Below are 16508 nucleotides of genomic sequence, written 5' to 3'. Positions count from 1 at the left end.
TCTGAAGATACAAAATGTGGTAGGCTATTATTTATTTAATGGCATGTCATGTTCCTCAGAAAGCTAATAAACCATTCAAAGTATAAAGTATAGTAGTGATTCCAACGTTACATTTCTCTCATCATCTCAAATAACCTGCATTCAGATTTACGTACTGTGGAGAACCTTCAAAACAATGTCATTACAGTGATGTTGTTCTACAGAAGTAGTCCTACACCGAACTTAAGAGGACGGCATTTTTATCGAAATCCAGAGGCGGCAAGTTATCTTGCTACGCCCCTACATCCAGGCGTTTATGATAAACATTATGTGCTCATCATTGCCGGATGTAGCACGTAACTTATATAGATAATAAGTTTTCAATTTACTCGAACAATCTGCGATTAGAAAGATCATACAAGTCACACAACTCATTAATACCGGATTTTGAAACATATTGTGGAAAGTAAATAAAAAAACTTTACGATGGCTTTATATGCTTAAAAACAATGGTGAAAAACGATTCGAATTACGAGATCGTGATCCTAGCCACAAACCCCATATAACAACGCACCGCCAAAATCCTTTTTTTCTGTAGATTTATTCTAATTGGGTTTTTTGATGTCGACAGACACCATCTTCATTATAAATACTTTCACACACAAAAGTGTTTGTTGTTGTATAATGCTAAGTTATAACATTGAACACAGAATATATCAATATAAGCTTTGCTTAAATACAATAAGAGTTGCAAGCGGAATGTTATATAATATAATATGTTATAATCTCCGAACAGCAGGTAACAATGGACTGCAATAGGAAAACAAAAAATGGAAAAGCAAAGAAACTTATAGAGTATATTGCAATTTAAACAATTGTTTATAACTATACATTTATTTTGGAACGGTTGGCAAAACTGATTTTCAATAACACACACAAATGACAAAGATTAATTGATTTTTATTTATCATAGCCTGATATATACCATTAAGATGATAAATTTACGACAAAGACCTTAAACATTTATTTTGGGGCCACAGAGATCGGTTGTTCAAAGAGTTGAGTCAGAAGATAATTGTTTTTATTTTGTCCAGTCAAATCGCTTGGATCTTGCAAATACCAGCACTGGACATCTCTCTGCCTGTAGCTATCGAACATTTCCCGGCTTTTAACCTTCACCATGGTGTGCCTAGAAAATTATACTTAGACTTTATGCAAAGCTCCCGAAAGTTTGCAATAAACATATTATTTTTATAAAATATATTGATAAGTGACAAATGCCAAAAGTATTTTATTAGAAGGAATGGTAATGAAGAATAATTTAATCTCGTTAACTTTGGAAATAAACTCAACGAGTCCGGACGAGGCTAACTGAAACAAATTTTCTGACATTGCATACTTTGATTTCTTATCTTTTTCTGATAAAATATTAAAATAGAATTTATTTCTAATTTTCTTACTTGTAAGCCAAAAGAGCGTCGTCTGTATCTTCAAAAAAGGTGATCTTGAAGTTATTTTTGTTTGTTTTTAAATCGAGAGGAAACTGACCAAGCAATCCAGACAAACGCTTTGAAAGGCCATCCTCGCGAAGAATGGAGAAGTCCAAGTGATTTGTGATGTCGATGTTTGCCGAGTTAGTCCGAGATAATATCTATAAATACATGAATACATTTTAATTGATTCAGTATATTATTTTCATGCAGTTTGGTACGCAAAACTTTAGTTATCAGGCTTACAGTCATTTTTTATGACTGACAAAAGTAGAACCCATGCAAAAAACGCTTTTTCATTTTTATCAAAACTAACTATAGGTGTATGTATCGAAAATGATCCAACTACGCTCCTATAGCTTACCTTGAACTGTATTTTGGAGTTGACGATTATGATAACCATAGCCATGTTGTCAGAGAGAGGAACAGTTTTAAATCTAATTCCTCGCACTTTCATGGTGACTTTTTTATTTATATTTAGTCGAATGGGTTTATTATTCCCGGCAGTAATTGCAATTCCGGAAACATCAAGCTGCAATACAACACTATGGTGTTTACTATGGTGTTTATAGAACTGATGAAAACTAGAAGGGTTAAAATCATCGACGCAAGCAAAAAGTTTTTATAGAAGAAGTTTCGTAACTTCACGTAATAAGTTACATGATGTTTAAATGTAAAGTACGCCCACAGCGTTAAATGTGTAAGGTTTCAAACTCAAAACCCTGATCTTGCATTTAAGCCATGTGTGTAAGCTAGGTCAACTTCAATCACAGTCAACTATACCAACAACAACTATAAACCAATAATAACCATATAACTAATTCCTATAAATCATTTTCCACACCAAATTTCTACGCGTTCTACTTACCTCGGCTGTCACATTCTGCTTTCTAAACATCAGGGCTAAGTGGTCAATGTACGTGTGTTGATTGTTCCTTACACTTAGCGGCCCATGCGACAACTTGGCGTTGACAGTGATACCGTTTACATCGTCATGTAAAATGTTGTAGATCTACAACAACAACAAAAAAATGAGATAAATAAAAAATAATCACCAAACAATGATCGAAAGACAATCATCATTCATCACCGAGTTTAAGTTGCGCAAAGATTTTACTTGGTACAAGGATAAATATTAGGACACCATAACAAATATGTTAAATATTGTTATAATTTGCAGTTTGTTTAACGTAAAAAGAACGGTTTAAAAACATGTTCAATGGGAGATGACCTGTTGTATTTTTTTAATTTTTCCATAAAGTGATGTAATATTTGCGTTACTAACGAGTATACACGGTATACGTTATTTTTATGCATTTTATTACCATTTGTACAAGCCTTATACCTGGCTATCTTCGCCTTGCCATGTAAAGCAAACCGTCACTTGCTCTTCAAGATCAAGAATTATGTGAGGGTCACCAAAAATGTCAATTCTTCTGGGTGGTGTGGTAAACGTTGGCCTAGCACCAATGAGACGACTATCAAGGGCCTCCTCCCTACCGCTGGAGGTTAAACCGATGGGCGGTCTTGCAGTTGTGGTGGGAGCTGCCGTTGTAGTGGTCGAGTCCTCTTCTTCAATCGCTTCGTCTATTTCTTTAAGATCATCGGGCTTTACAACGATGAGTGCAGTTATTCCAGGAGTTACAAATTCGTTTCTGCATCAAACACATATGTTTTTATAATTTTGGCAATGTCAATAAAGAACAAGGTTTCTAAGGATTATTTATTAGACTGACTCTAAGGAAAGCTGGAGAGCTTCATCACGAAGGCTTTCTTCTTCGGTATTATTCGTCGTTGCATCAATGCGCCTTAACAAGTTTTTCAATTCCAAAAAGATGTTCAAACGTTCGGCAAAATTAAGAACCTGCAGTAACGTTTCAAATTGCACGTTTAGATTTGCTGCAACTGGTAAATTTCACGTTATGTTCACGGGTCATATGCGGGAAGCAATTACCTGGAATTCGGTTGCAAGGCACAGCTCGGCCAAATCACGAGGTGTGGCGTTTTCAGGAATAATTCTGTCGTCTTTCCTGGTTTTGCCTTTGGGTAAAAATATCACGTCATGAACTTATACAGCTGTTAGCCTATGTTGAAAACGGCTTAATAAAACTATCGGCATAATGTATTTGAAAACCCTAATAACTGCACAACTATTCTAGGTATCTTCAAATAAATTGTAAGATATAAGAAACCTTCATGTCCAATAGCATACACAACAATTCTCAACAACTATGGCATTTAACCGGGCGAAACAGAGTTTAACATCTAACCTTGAAAACAAATTCTTAAAAGTTTAATAAAGGTAAATACCTCTCAAAGTAAATTCCAGGAAATCAAAAGTAACGTCACGTCTCCTGCGGGGACTCACGTTGTCTATGACGAAATCAGCACTAAATCTTCCGGCGACTATAATTTCTGATCCGATGAAACTTGCTCGGAACGAAGTGTCACTCGTTTTTCGAACAGTGCTAGGCGGGTATTCAATTTCGACGTCACGGAGCACGGGTCTTGAGATACCTGAAAAGAAGCTGGCCATCTGCAAATGTAAATGTCCAATGATAAATCTGTTCGGTGCTACTGTTAAGCAAGAAATGAAATACGTTGTACAGTATGAGAACTGTAACCACAGTTTTCACACTTGTTGTCAAGAAAAAAGAAATTATACACGATTCTATATACCTGAACGTGCGTATCTATGTCGATGAAAATTTGAATCGAGGTTCCGACATTTTGAGCCGCAATCCTCCTCAGCATTCTAGCATCCACTAGCGAACCAAAACCGATCGTGTGAATTCCGAACCGATCACTATAAGATAGAAAATGTTTAGTTCTCACATATCTATCAACATTTAAAATCAATGACTTTACCTCTTTTTCATAGCAGATATTATTATATACCTTAAATTAACAGTCACTTAGTGTTGAAGAAAAGATCTTTTTAATTTCAATAAAAAACATACTCGTTGTCGTCAGCGATTTCTTTTTCAATATCACTGGGTTTAATAACCCCTTCCGTGGATTGCCCGTCAGTTAGGAGTATGATGTAATCCGCGGCAGGATTGGATGCTTCAAGTCCACCCAATGAAGAAGCTAAAAACAACGAAACTAAACTTACGACAATTCTTTTTCAGTTTAATGCAACTGTATTGAAATAAAGTTTAAAATGTAACAAATACTGAAGAAAACAATGAAAGTAATTGTATAACACAAGCAATACCATCTGGGCTCTCTTCAACAGCCACGGACAACATGTTGATGGCGGCTTGAGCAGCTTGAAGGATGTCAGTTCCTCCGCGAGCCATCACCTCATCAAGGAAAGATTTTGCTTGCCTTAAGTAAGCAGGAGTTGCAGGAGCTAAAGTCGTGGAAAGTCCTTCCGGTTCCCATCGCGTCACCGAACTATTGAACACTATGATAGAGAACTGATCCTGTGAAATAAAAACAATACCAAAAACTAAATTTCATGAAGATGAAAACTCACAAAAATCATATAAGGTACCTGTACCGAATAAGGCCCGGTCCCTAATAAGGCCCATTGCTCATATTTCACAAACCCGTGCAAATAAATGAAAGATTTTGTCCCTACATAAAAACTAATATAAATTCATGATGGTTTACCAGATTTCATCCTTGTCACGTGATCAACCGATTCGCTAGAGCACAACAAAATTTTGATATTTGCAGTTAAGGTGGTTTTGTTTATTTAGAAAAAAAGTAAGTGAGAATTTGTCCGGTTAAACGAACTGTTGTCAGCCGGCTGAAGTTTTCATGTAACAACCAACTTAGTATTGAAAAGGATAATGCACTTTTTTTGCTAAAATTTTTCTGATGATAAAAATGTGACATTTTTTTCGTGGATGCCACATGCGCCTAATAAGGCCCATACAAGATGCTTGGCTAATTGATGTCCAGACTTCAAGAGTGGTTCCAGTCATCAGTTGGCAAATTGTTGCAGTTACTTTGATGCGCCTAGTGGAATCTTTTTAAATGTTTGTACAACTTAAAATGTGAAATTTCTAATAATGTTATATGTTGTCTATTAATATGTTTTGAATCAAAATACTCACAAAATTGGTGGGCTTTATTAGGAGCCTATGCTCCTAATAAGGCCCATTTTTTGGAATTTTTAATTTCTTTATAAAATTTTTTGAGGGGTTGTCAGGTATTGTGGCTTTAATATGTTGTAGTCATATACCCTCACTAATAGAATACGATTTTTCAGTCTATTCTCATTTATGGTTCTTGAGTTATTTTCAAAAAAGTGTTAGGTGGGCCTTACTCGGTACAGGTACCTTATATTTAAAAAAATTTATTATTTCTTTAACAGAAAATAATAAATTAATTATTAACGAAACAGATTAACATCAATATACTTACATCTGGACGAAATTGATCAAGAATATCTGACATAGCAAGTCTCAGTTGTTTAAGTTTGTGACCAAACATTGACCCAGATACATCGAGTGCAAAGACAACACGTTTTGGCATCGGGTCAAGCGAAGGTTCAATAAAATGAACAAAATATCTGAAAATAGTTTTTTTGTGTTGATTAAATGCAAAAAATAATATGTTAAGCATATTTCAACTATGAACAATACCCATTGTTACAAGCGCAGTATGCAAGCTACTTTTTCACTTTTATTGATGCTGTTTAATAGAGTAAGTTATTTTAAACATGGTTACTTTTTTAACAGTTAGAAAAATTAGCGTTTGTTGAAACAAAAGCCATAATGTAGATTTTCTTACTCTCCAGCAATAAGAAGTTCGCTTGTGGCAGATTCCCTGACTACGTCATACTCAACCACAAACCTCCCACTTAAACCAAGCGGTGAGAAGATGGTTTGCTGGTCACGTGTTGGAGCGTAACTCACTTGAGCTGAATTTCTAAATTTCACGTAAAAATTCGCATTCTTTAGCGTTAACAAACGTTATTTGTCATAACTAGCTTGTTAAGAAGTAGATGTCAGATTATTTCCATGCAAGCGGCACAGAATTTTTAACATATTGGATAACAATTTAAATCAAAGAACATGTCCGAGAAGATGCAAAATAACGCGACATGTTATCACGACCCAAGCATCGTTTCTTTGACATACTTTGTGATACATACAAAAATTTTTGAAATCTTATTCACATAAATTAATTCATTAATATAATTTGCAGTGTATATCATGCAAATTTCGTCGAGAAACGAAGACAATGTATTTGAAGCCAAATAGGACTGTTAAAAGTTGTATACTTACGCTCGTCTGGTGACTGTGACACCTGGGAGTGCGATTGGTTCAGGAATGCTGCTTTGTTCAGTCTCAAAGCCTGGTACATTGACAAACAGAAGATCTTCTCCTTCGCATATTGACACATCGATTCGAAATTCTTGCACAGGCTGAAGCATTTGAACTGACACCCCATAAGTATATCTGATTTGGAAAATAAGATCAAAACATCTAAATTTGATACAAAAGCTCAAAAGGTGACTATCTTAATTGAATCTGAATGTACGATAAGCTTTCTAAACATTTGAAGAAAGTAGGTTTTAGCGAAAGACAACCTGATAGGTTATACGTATAGCCTAGAGCTACAGATAGTGCCTAACACACGTGAAGTGGAGTTGTGAGATATGTAGCCCAAATGGTGGTTAATAACTTAAAGCCAAAAACATCAATGTAATTGTTAAAAAAACTAAAAAATTACAACTTATTTACTTTCCATTCTTTTTCACGAGCAATTCTTGATATTTCAGCTCAAACGTCACTCGTTTGAAAGGTTCCAAGTTGACAGAGGTTTGAAAAACTGTGGTCGATTCATCTCGTGCAACAACATGACCGGCGGATAGTTGTCGATCCTATAACAGTTGGTATAGTTTTGCAACTAAGATTGCCTTCTGAATGTCTTAACAAAAGTAACGGATTTCATGCCTTGGAACAGTGGACCGCGATTCATGATTTACGGTATTATATTCCGAAAGTACATTGTCAAATTTCGTTTATCATTTCTATTTCTGCGGTATTTATGGGTCTTTGCTTAATTTTACAGCAAATGATTTCGTATTGTATAGTAACAATGTCATGTGTGACTATGGTGATCTTACCCTAGCAATATTAAATATTCGTTGAGCTTCTTCCTTTTCGCGAATTGTTCCCTCATAAGTGACGCCATCGATTGTCATAGAAAAGCTGGTGATGAAAGCATCGAGCGGCAGAAGAACGCTAAACTCTGCCTCCCTGCCTACGGCAGCGCTGGGCAAATGGATAAACATAAAGATACATTTGAATGACGTTTTGTGGTATGACAGCAAAATACTAACCGGTGTAATTATGGGTAAATGACTTACGACATGATTATGACTCGCTGACCAATGAAATCGACGGATTTTCAGTAGTAAAAAATATGCTAGCTTTTAAGTTATAAATTCCTACAATGCAGAAGTCATAGCCTAATTCATAAAAAACCCTTTTATGAATAATATTGATATAAAGCAAACAGCAGAACGGCCATAACTTACTCATTATGTACAATCGTAGTCAAAGCAGTTTCTGCAAAACGAGAACTGATCGTGGTGTCGACCATGAAAGATTCCACCTTGGGTCTAAGTCGTTGGCCAACCACTATTCGACATGATTTGTACAAAAGGAAGCTCGATAAGCTTGTTGTGGCTGTGAAGAGAAGATCTGCGGTTAATTCCTTAGACAAGGCGTAGTGCACAACTTTTTATCAAGGTATCTATCCATTATAACAACAACGCACCAAGCATAAATTATAGGAAGAAGCGTGCAATCGAATGTATTTAGCGTCGAAAAAGCAAGTATGTATTTCGGATGGTGTTAAAAGTCAAAAAAAGTATTATGACGCAACTTATTTAAAACCAAACTAATGTAAAAATAAATAACGAGAATTACTGTATACAGTTTATCATCAAACATAGACGATTCGTACCCGTTACGGTGATGACATTTGTTGTACCAACCACTGCATTATCAGGCGCTGTCACTTGGAACTGACTGGTCCCTGTGGAACTCCCATCCACGTTTATAAGACTGGGGCTTACTCCGGCAGAACTGACATATCCTTGAGTGTCGGTGGCACCAAGCTCGAATGATCCACTTCGAGAGCCACGATTTTCCACTGATATGGTGACGTCGACCGTATCTCCAGGCCTAAGAAGCAGTATTTCCGAAATTTGATTATAAGAAACAGTTCCCAAAACTGTTGGTTAAAACAAGCGCGTCAAATTGAAGAGGGCTGATAGCTTGGTACACACGAGTGGTACAAATAAATAACAACACAAAAAATAGGCTAATAAGCATAATCTTTGAGGTTACTTGTACGTACAGCATTTGTTATTCATAAAGTAGTTTCTAACCTGAACACAATGTTGTCGATGTCAACACAGTCTAGCGCAACGTTTACAAATTCAATTGGAGAAACGTGAATTCTGTTGAATCTGAATCCGTTTCGATCTGTTCCTCGTACAACAGCAAAAAATGGAGAAGATGGATTTGTATCTGGACTCACACGAAATGCGTTTAATCCCGAGTCATTGATGCTGAAAGCGAAATCATGACTTTTTATTTCATTTGAAACTTAATAAAGTAACAACATTTAAAATTTCACTGTAAGATGTTGCGTTTGATTTAATTGTACTGTAATGGATAAATAGTTCTTACTTAAAAGTTTCTAAAACTTGACCAGTAGCTTGTGAGACGAAATCTACAGAAGTGACTGTATCACCCGGTTGTTTACCGAAAATGTCGATCAATATGACGGTGTCCTCAGAAATAAGTGGTTGTCCTGAATCGTAGATAACAAACGATAAAATACATCATCTCAAGTAGATATTGTCACCGAACGAAAACTACTTAAAGAAGATCGGGTCTGGATGATTTCACAGAAAATATACTTAAGTAAAACATGTCCTCAAGGTAGAATTCGACCGACGGATGTTTAGAGAGCGAAAAGTGCATTAGTAAATTGATTTACATCGGTGCATTATGTCCCTACTAAGTAATCAAAGGTAAAAGATGCGGCTCGATATTCTGTGTTTTCATAAATAAATCTTTGGAACGGAAATACACTTGTTCATCTTTTATGGCACATTAATCTTCGTTAAATGTCTTAGCGAATATGTGACAGATAAACAACCTCTGTAGATCCAAAAAAAGACTGTAGAATTATATTCTTAATTATGAAACCACTTTAGATAAATTATTGAAAATTACCATCGATCTTTGTGACTGTCACCTCTCCAACTTCGTTTGCTGTTTCAGTTGCCAAAGTTTGAACAAAACCGAAAGTGCTTCGGGCTACGACCTGTCATCGAGAAATTAATAAATATCAAATAACTGCAGAAAGGTTACGAAACCGCTTTAGGCAAATAACACCTACACTTTGAGGCCTTATCAACAAGGTTATATATAGCCTGGGATATAGAACATATTGAAAAGGCAAATTCTCCAGCAATACGCCTATCTAAGATGAATTCCGGTTTAACCGGTTTATAGGAAATCACCTTAGCTGAACAACTGCCTCCAACGTTCACCGAAACGGTCCATGGACCGTGGTTATCTCCCACCATAACTCGTCCTTCGTATAAGTCTCCAACATTGATTGGGTCCTGAAGGCGCAACAAAATATACCAACAGGTTAAAATTTGTTGCAGTCAAAGCTCCCAACTTTTGCGGACATCATCCCACAACATCCCACTAATAATTTTCATATTTCTCGAATTTAGTATTTACATATTAAAGAGCAATAAAAGGTATATGATAGCTTTCCCAAATACGAAAGAAGAACGAAACAAAACAATTAATAGAGGTTATGACAATTATTAGGATATTCAGGGCAATAAACTATAACCTCTATTTTTAAACTAGATCCTTCAAACGTCACGCCAACGTCATCACAATTTCCGGTAAGCTGTAAGAAAATTTCTCGCGATGAGGAGTCGACATCGAAGGTGAACCTCTGCCGACCACCTGTAAGATAATGTTATTGGCAATTTTAGTGTGAGTACATTTGTTTGCAAATATAATTAACTATTTTGGGCTAATCACTTTGATGATAATCTATTTCCGTTTTACGCACATACCACATAGCAACAGTGATGTTTTTTGCTAGATGAGTCAAGGTTTACGTGTTATTCTATCATTCTGATCTTTTTGTTTTTAATTCACTTTGACTGCAAGTTTCATTCAACTCGTTCAGGTATATATAGATTTGTTAATAGTTAGAATGACTCACCTGATAACACATGATAGGCAATATCCACAACACCCTGTTTGACATTGCTGTCAATGACCTGAGTCGCTCTGAAAATGTCCCGTTTCGAAACGACCAGAAGATTGCCTCCCGTGCTGTCGGCAATGTATTGAAATAATTCAAATCCGAATCGGAAGGAAGGAGTCTCGCACCTCCTCTTATTCAAAGCATTATCCCGTGATCTGTTACACAAAAGTGAAGGTTAGGAAGTTACAGGAAGGATTGTGAGGAGCATGTAGCAGCAAGCAACGGAGGAAACAAAATATAAGTAAATTAGAATTTCTATGCCTTGATTTAAATTAAATTAAATTTACACTTTTTGTTCAACAAAATCATGACATACGAATATAATTAATACAACGAATTACTTAAGTATATACATCATATCATCCATTATTGTTGTTACAAGAAAATGAGGATGTGTAGCTACGTATAATGTTACTTACCTATAAATATTAACAAAATTGCGCATCTTATAGGCCTAAACGATTATACTTTTGTCGCGGTTAGTAGTCGCTTAATGCTTCACATAGCATGTGGGCTATATTAATATAATTTCATACTTACAATATGGTCCATTATATAGACAGTACACAAAAGTGAATTACCTGGTGTAGAATCTGCACATTGTTGTCCTGATACGGTTGGTAAGCAAAAATGTGATTTTTATGTTCTTCTGGACAGCTGAGGCAACAACTTGATCCTTAAAATATGTAGATCTCAAAGAGTATTAAATATTCTTATTGCGCGTTATCAAAATCCTGACAACTACGGTGTATTAAGGTTTACTTAACGGGTTTATGTCACCGAGGCTCTTAATTTTGCTCAAGGGCGAAAGTGAACAATAAATTCGTGCGCATAACCGTAAAAAATGTCGACGCCCACGCCGTTAAGGGCTACATAAGCGTAGCATAGCGTTACATAAGCTGGAAGATAAAAATCAAACAGGAGTCGGACATACGAGGGGGCAGTTCTAAAAATAAGTTTAATAAAATTAAGACTGTAATATGAGTAGCATAATCGCTATCGAACAACTTCTGTTATATGCAATATGCATTTAAAGAGTAACTTTTTACCGGCTCTATGAGACTATTAATTGTTTAGTATATGAGTTACACACAAATAAATGCTTCCCTGTGGCATATTCGACATGGATTTATGTTAAACGTGTCGTTTAAGACAACTATAAGTGATGTGGTTTTAATACAATTTCTTTGAACACGGCATTAGTGGCCAGACAATGATTTAATCTGTCAGAAAAGCTATATGCTTTGTCAAAAAAATACATGACGTCGGTTTATGAAAAAAAACAGCAGAATTTCATTGCTCTGCTGAAAACTTTTCGTAAACAATCCACCGTTTTCGTTATAAGCTGCCGGCAAAGTTAATCGTCAACAAGCCAACAAATGTTAAAAAAGACGCGTGACTTAAATTATGATAATCGGGAAAAAGCGGACAGTGAATCATACAAACTTTTTGGCACGTATTAATACAGATAGTCATAAAAAGAAATATTTCCTTTGTCTATGACACTGTACAGTACATGTAACGTTACACAAACCAGTGCAAAATTACCTGAAGCTCGACATCCTTTGCGTCGATGTCAGTGATGACAAATACGGTTGAACCTTCTCTGCTGTTTTCAATCGCAAGCAGGATTCCTCTGAGGGCGAGTTCAGGAGCGTCACCTCCACCATGAGCATATAACCTAAATCAAAACAAGTTTGAGTCAAGACCTTACAAAAATATAACTGCAGTGTTGCTGCCGGCAGTAATCTACAAAAAAACCGTTGTTCGTGTTTTGTGCGTATCAGCCCTGTGATGAAGTTAGTCAATATGTTATGATGTTGGTTAGCAATGAACCCGTAGTTCGTCCGAGCAACAGCAGCGGTAAGACCGGATATTGAACCGTTGTTTATTTCAATAAAATACGAATCACTCAACCAAATCGCTCAAATGGAATAATAGCCTATATACGTTGAGGACTTGCAACTCTAATTTAGCTGATAAAGATGCATGTTATAGCGTAAGTTGTGTTTATCCAACGAAGAATATTTCGCGACCACCGAGTTTTGTCAAAAATATACGCAAATGAAATTCCAGATGAAGAATCTGCCGGTGCACAGTGTAGTTGTTGCTATATTTACATCATGTAGTCGCCTTTACACACAGTTTTTTTGCTACACTTTCTTCTTACCTGTCAATGGCTGCTTTGAAAACATCAGGGTTACCAGTGGTTGTCACAGGACCGACAGTGGGATCGTTAAATGGTACCAGAACGAAGTCGGATGGTTGGTCCAAAGATCCTTGACGCTCGTCGATGATTTGCTGCAGATAAATTGATTTATTTTTCAAAACAGTTTCTGTAACTGATGCAAATCGTGTGTTGGAAATGGCGATGCTCATTTCGCATTCACAATCATATTGTCTGACTTTCTATAGATTGTTATACCATTCCCGAAACATTAATTTCATTATAAAAAGGATTATTCTATTCCAGTATAATAGAATTTATATCACAATATAAACAATTCTAGCAGAAATTGAAAAATTGAAATTGAAAAAATTGAAAAAAAAAGCTGAAAATTCTTACTTTGACTCTGACTTTTGCTGCGGCAATTTCGCCGGACATACTTCCCGTATCATCGATGGCAAAAGCCAAAGTTGTGCCCGAACCCAAATCCATGAATGCCCCGAATTTAAATTCTCCAATTTCATTTCGAACCCTGGGTTAAAAGATTTGAGAAATGAAATGTCAAAACGTCAAATAAAACATTTTAATCAGAAAAAAGAACAAAAATAAAACAATATTTAGAAAACAGTTTAACCATGTGCGTGTTGGAAATGAATGTTACTACGTTGAATAAAGAAAGAGAAAAGAGAAACAAAAATTGGTTTCGGGTTTAGATCATTAGTTCATTACTTTTCTAATAATTTTTAAAATATAACCGGTTTAGCCTCAAATCATGTCGATATATTTTTAAAAATTATTTCGTGGCACGTATTATGGTCGTGACGTACGAATTCCTCGCTTTATTTATTAATATAATTCTTTTAATTGCATGAAATTACGATGAACGGATCAAAAGGACCAAAGAAATGAAACGCCAACGCTTTTCTCGTTATTTTAAAAAGATGGTGATTAACACCGAGACGTGATTTTGCTTTATATCTGTAGTTTGCTTCAACCTTTCCCAAAATACACTTATTTTATCATTCGTTGCACAGACTTTTGTGCAACAACGTTTTGTGTGACATTCACACCTTTTAACCTGCGTTGTGCTGCTTGATTGAAAAAAAACCTTACCTCACAATATTAGGCTTTTAAAGCCTTAAAAGTTATTCAAGACGGCTGCTTACCTTTCCAGTTCTGCGGTTATCACATCTTCAGCATCATCGATAAACTGGGGTTCAATGCATCTTGAGTTTAACCAGGCAGCAGAGTTTACAGCATAGTCTGTGATTCCGAGGTAGAGCAAAACACCAAATTTTTCTCGGGCCAGATCGTAACTCGATGCTTGGGCGTAAGTGTAAATGTTATCACGTAAAATGATTCGGTCAGCATCCTCAGGGGCGGGTCCGTATGGTCCAGGATCAGAATAATACGTCTTCAAGATGGCTTCTTTGAAATGTTCTGGAGTAGCGCTGTCACCGTAGAACTCCCGAAAGAGTTGAAGAGGAGTGAGCGGAAATATTTGATTAGGATCAATTATTGTTCCTTCGTTTCTTGGATTGTCGGCAAAATATGTTGCTGAATATTGCACAAGGACTCTTGTGAGGAGACTACGATATCCCTCGCACGAATCACCTCCCGACTCCGGAGGTACTTGCATCCCTAAAGCTCCGGACAAGGCAACCAGGGCGAATAACCTGGTAACACTACAAGCGTTCCACATTGTTTTACACGTCTTTCAAAAACCGTGAAATGTTGCAATAAAAAAACTAATACAATACTTTTATGAGTATGTTTTAGGTTAACTACAACGAGTTGCTTATGCTTTACATAGCTGCTACAATTTGGTTGCATACTAGTAACGCTTAATCCAACTCATCCTATGCCGTTATATTAAGAGATTGCTAGAAAAACGGTTTTTGATCTTGTGGTGGAATCACACTTTTGCGACCGCTACATTGATACCTGAACCACATCATATTTTCTATTCCGCGTCTAATGATATATTAACTCTTTGCGTTACATTTTAACAGTTAAATTGATTTCGTATTCCTCAGGCAATTCACGATTAACAAAAGCGCCTGTACGTCATCCAGATCAGCTTGACGTACGATGTTAACACTAAATAACGAATCTGTTAATGCCAAACACGCTTCTTAAGCGCTCATTTTACAGGTCGACAGAGCTGCCCTCTCTGCCCCGAGGCAAAATTATTTCAAAGTCGAAATAACACTACGTCTCATAGCGTATTAATGTTTTGAAGATATGAGACAAGAGACAAACCGGTCTTGACGTTGCATAAACTACACGAGGGCGTCCGAATCGTCTGATCACGTTTTAAGAAATTCGACTTCTTAGTCAGAGAAATCTTTCGAGGAGCACGAATTGATAGCTTCAAGGGAAATTGAGAAAAGCGGGATGCCGCATGACACAGACATCCTGAAACGTATTTGTTTGTACATTCACTGATTATTGGAGCTGTTTTGTCCTAACACAACAAAGAAACAAACTTCTTCATCATCAGAGAAATTTTCATCATTGTAATCATCATGTCGATAATGAAAATCGTTTATGGACCGGTGAGGCATCGTTTTCATTTACTGTCTGTCGAAGAACAAGCTATTTGTTGTCAGTAATGACCAGAAAAAGAACAGAAAAAATTTGCGGTGTACGAGAATCAGAATTTCGATCAAGGAGCCAAAATCGGAGAGTATTTTTAAAATAATCAAATTTTCTTTTATCCGCACGTTTCCCATAGCTGCTAAGTTTGACACTGACTTGTCAAGGCAGTAATGTCCGCAGTTTATCAAGTGTTGCTCACATAAAGTCATTACATGAAGGTATATACATGTAGGTTATGTCAAAAATTTAATATGAAAAAATGGGATAAAGATTTGCCGGATAAACCAAAAATGACAATAATATATGTATTGTATACTTTAAATGAGATACATGTTCTATTCGATGCACGAGTAACTTTTAAGCTTAACAACTTTTTTATATTCACACTGCCGAGTCTGTAACTCAAAATTGGAAATTATTTCTTTAATAAAATTTCTGCCAAACATATAAATAAGAAACCAAATGCAATGATGGATCACAAGCTGCTTTGCTTACAATTCGCGGTCCGCACGCGACACGACACTTCATTTCGTAAGTTCTTCCAAAGCAAACAAAGCAATTAAATTTTGCCTAAGGACGAACTTATCTCAGCTATCACCGTCCAACTTTGCAGTCCAACAATGCAGCCAATAGTCCACTACCTTAAAATGTTGAACGGTCGAAGACACGGGGGCGAAAGCGTGACAGAACTTAACCCAAATAATGGAACGATGCCATATGAGTCAGTCCATCAACTTGCACACCTAAAATATATCTTTATAGTTTTGCTTGTCGAGATTAATTTAGCGTATAAGTGGAAATGCGACTCTGCAAGAATGTTTCGTGGCATTACAGAAGGAAAAAAGAGAAACAAAAAAGAGACGAAAAAGAAAAGGAGGGAGAAAAATAGCAATCAGGACGGAAAAAAGATTAAAAGAGAACCGTGACTAAAATACTGCAATGCACCTACAGGGGCAACTCAGGGCATGGATTAAATAAATAAACTTATT

The 16508-nt window shown here is 36.3% G+C and overlaps 1 protein-coding gene across 1 annotated transcript; it reads right to left on the bottom strand.

The window, feature by feature from the left end:
* Positions 1-561: 561 nt before the first annotated feature.
* Positions 562-14663, bottom strand: LOC143445121 (inter-alpha-trypsin inhibitor heavy chain H3-like). Its single transcript, XM_076943999.1, has 29 exons — positions 14085-14663; positions 13318-13450; positions 12922-13052; positions 12300-12432; positions 11333-11427; positions 10707-10906; positions 10323-10441; positions 9976-10080; positions 9686-9776; positions 9134-9257; positions 8830-9012; positions 8403-8623; positions 7972-8122; positions 7558-7705; positions 7172-7311; positions 6713-6886; positions 6216-6353; positions 5847-5994; positions 4687-4897; positions 4430-4559; positions 4149-4275; positions 3780-4005; positions 3424-3509; positions 3206-3333; positions 2815-3124; positions 2338-2481; positions 1834-2001; positions 1440-1630; positions 562-1168 (listed from the first exon to the last, which is right to left on the bottom strand). Exons 1-29 carry the CDS (start codon positions 14618-14620, stop codon positions 1003-1005), a joined length of 4857 nt encoding a protein of 1618 aa, XP_076800114.1. The 5' UTR covers positions 14621-14663; the 3' UTR covers positions 562-1002.
* Positions 14664-16508: the final 1845 nt, after the last annotated feature.

The sequence above is a fragment of the Clavelina lepadiformis genome, chromosome 2 (genome assembly GCF_947623445.1).
Source record: "Clavelina lepadiformis chromosome 2, kaClaLepa1.1, whole genome shotgun sequence".
Lineage (NCBI taxonomy): Eukaryota > Metazoa > Chordata > Ascidiacea > Aplousobranchia > Clavelinidae > Clavelina > Clavelina lepadiformis.
Note: the sequence above shows the minus strand (reverse complement) of the source record. Positions and strands in the feature narration are given on the sequence as shown.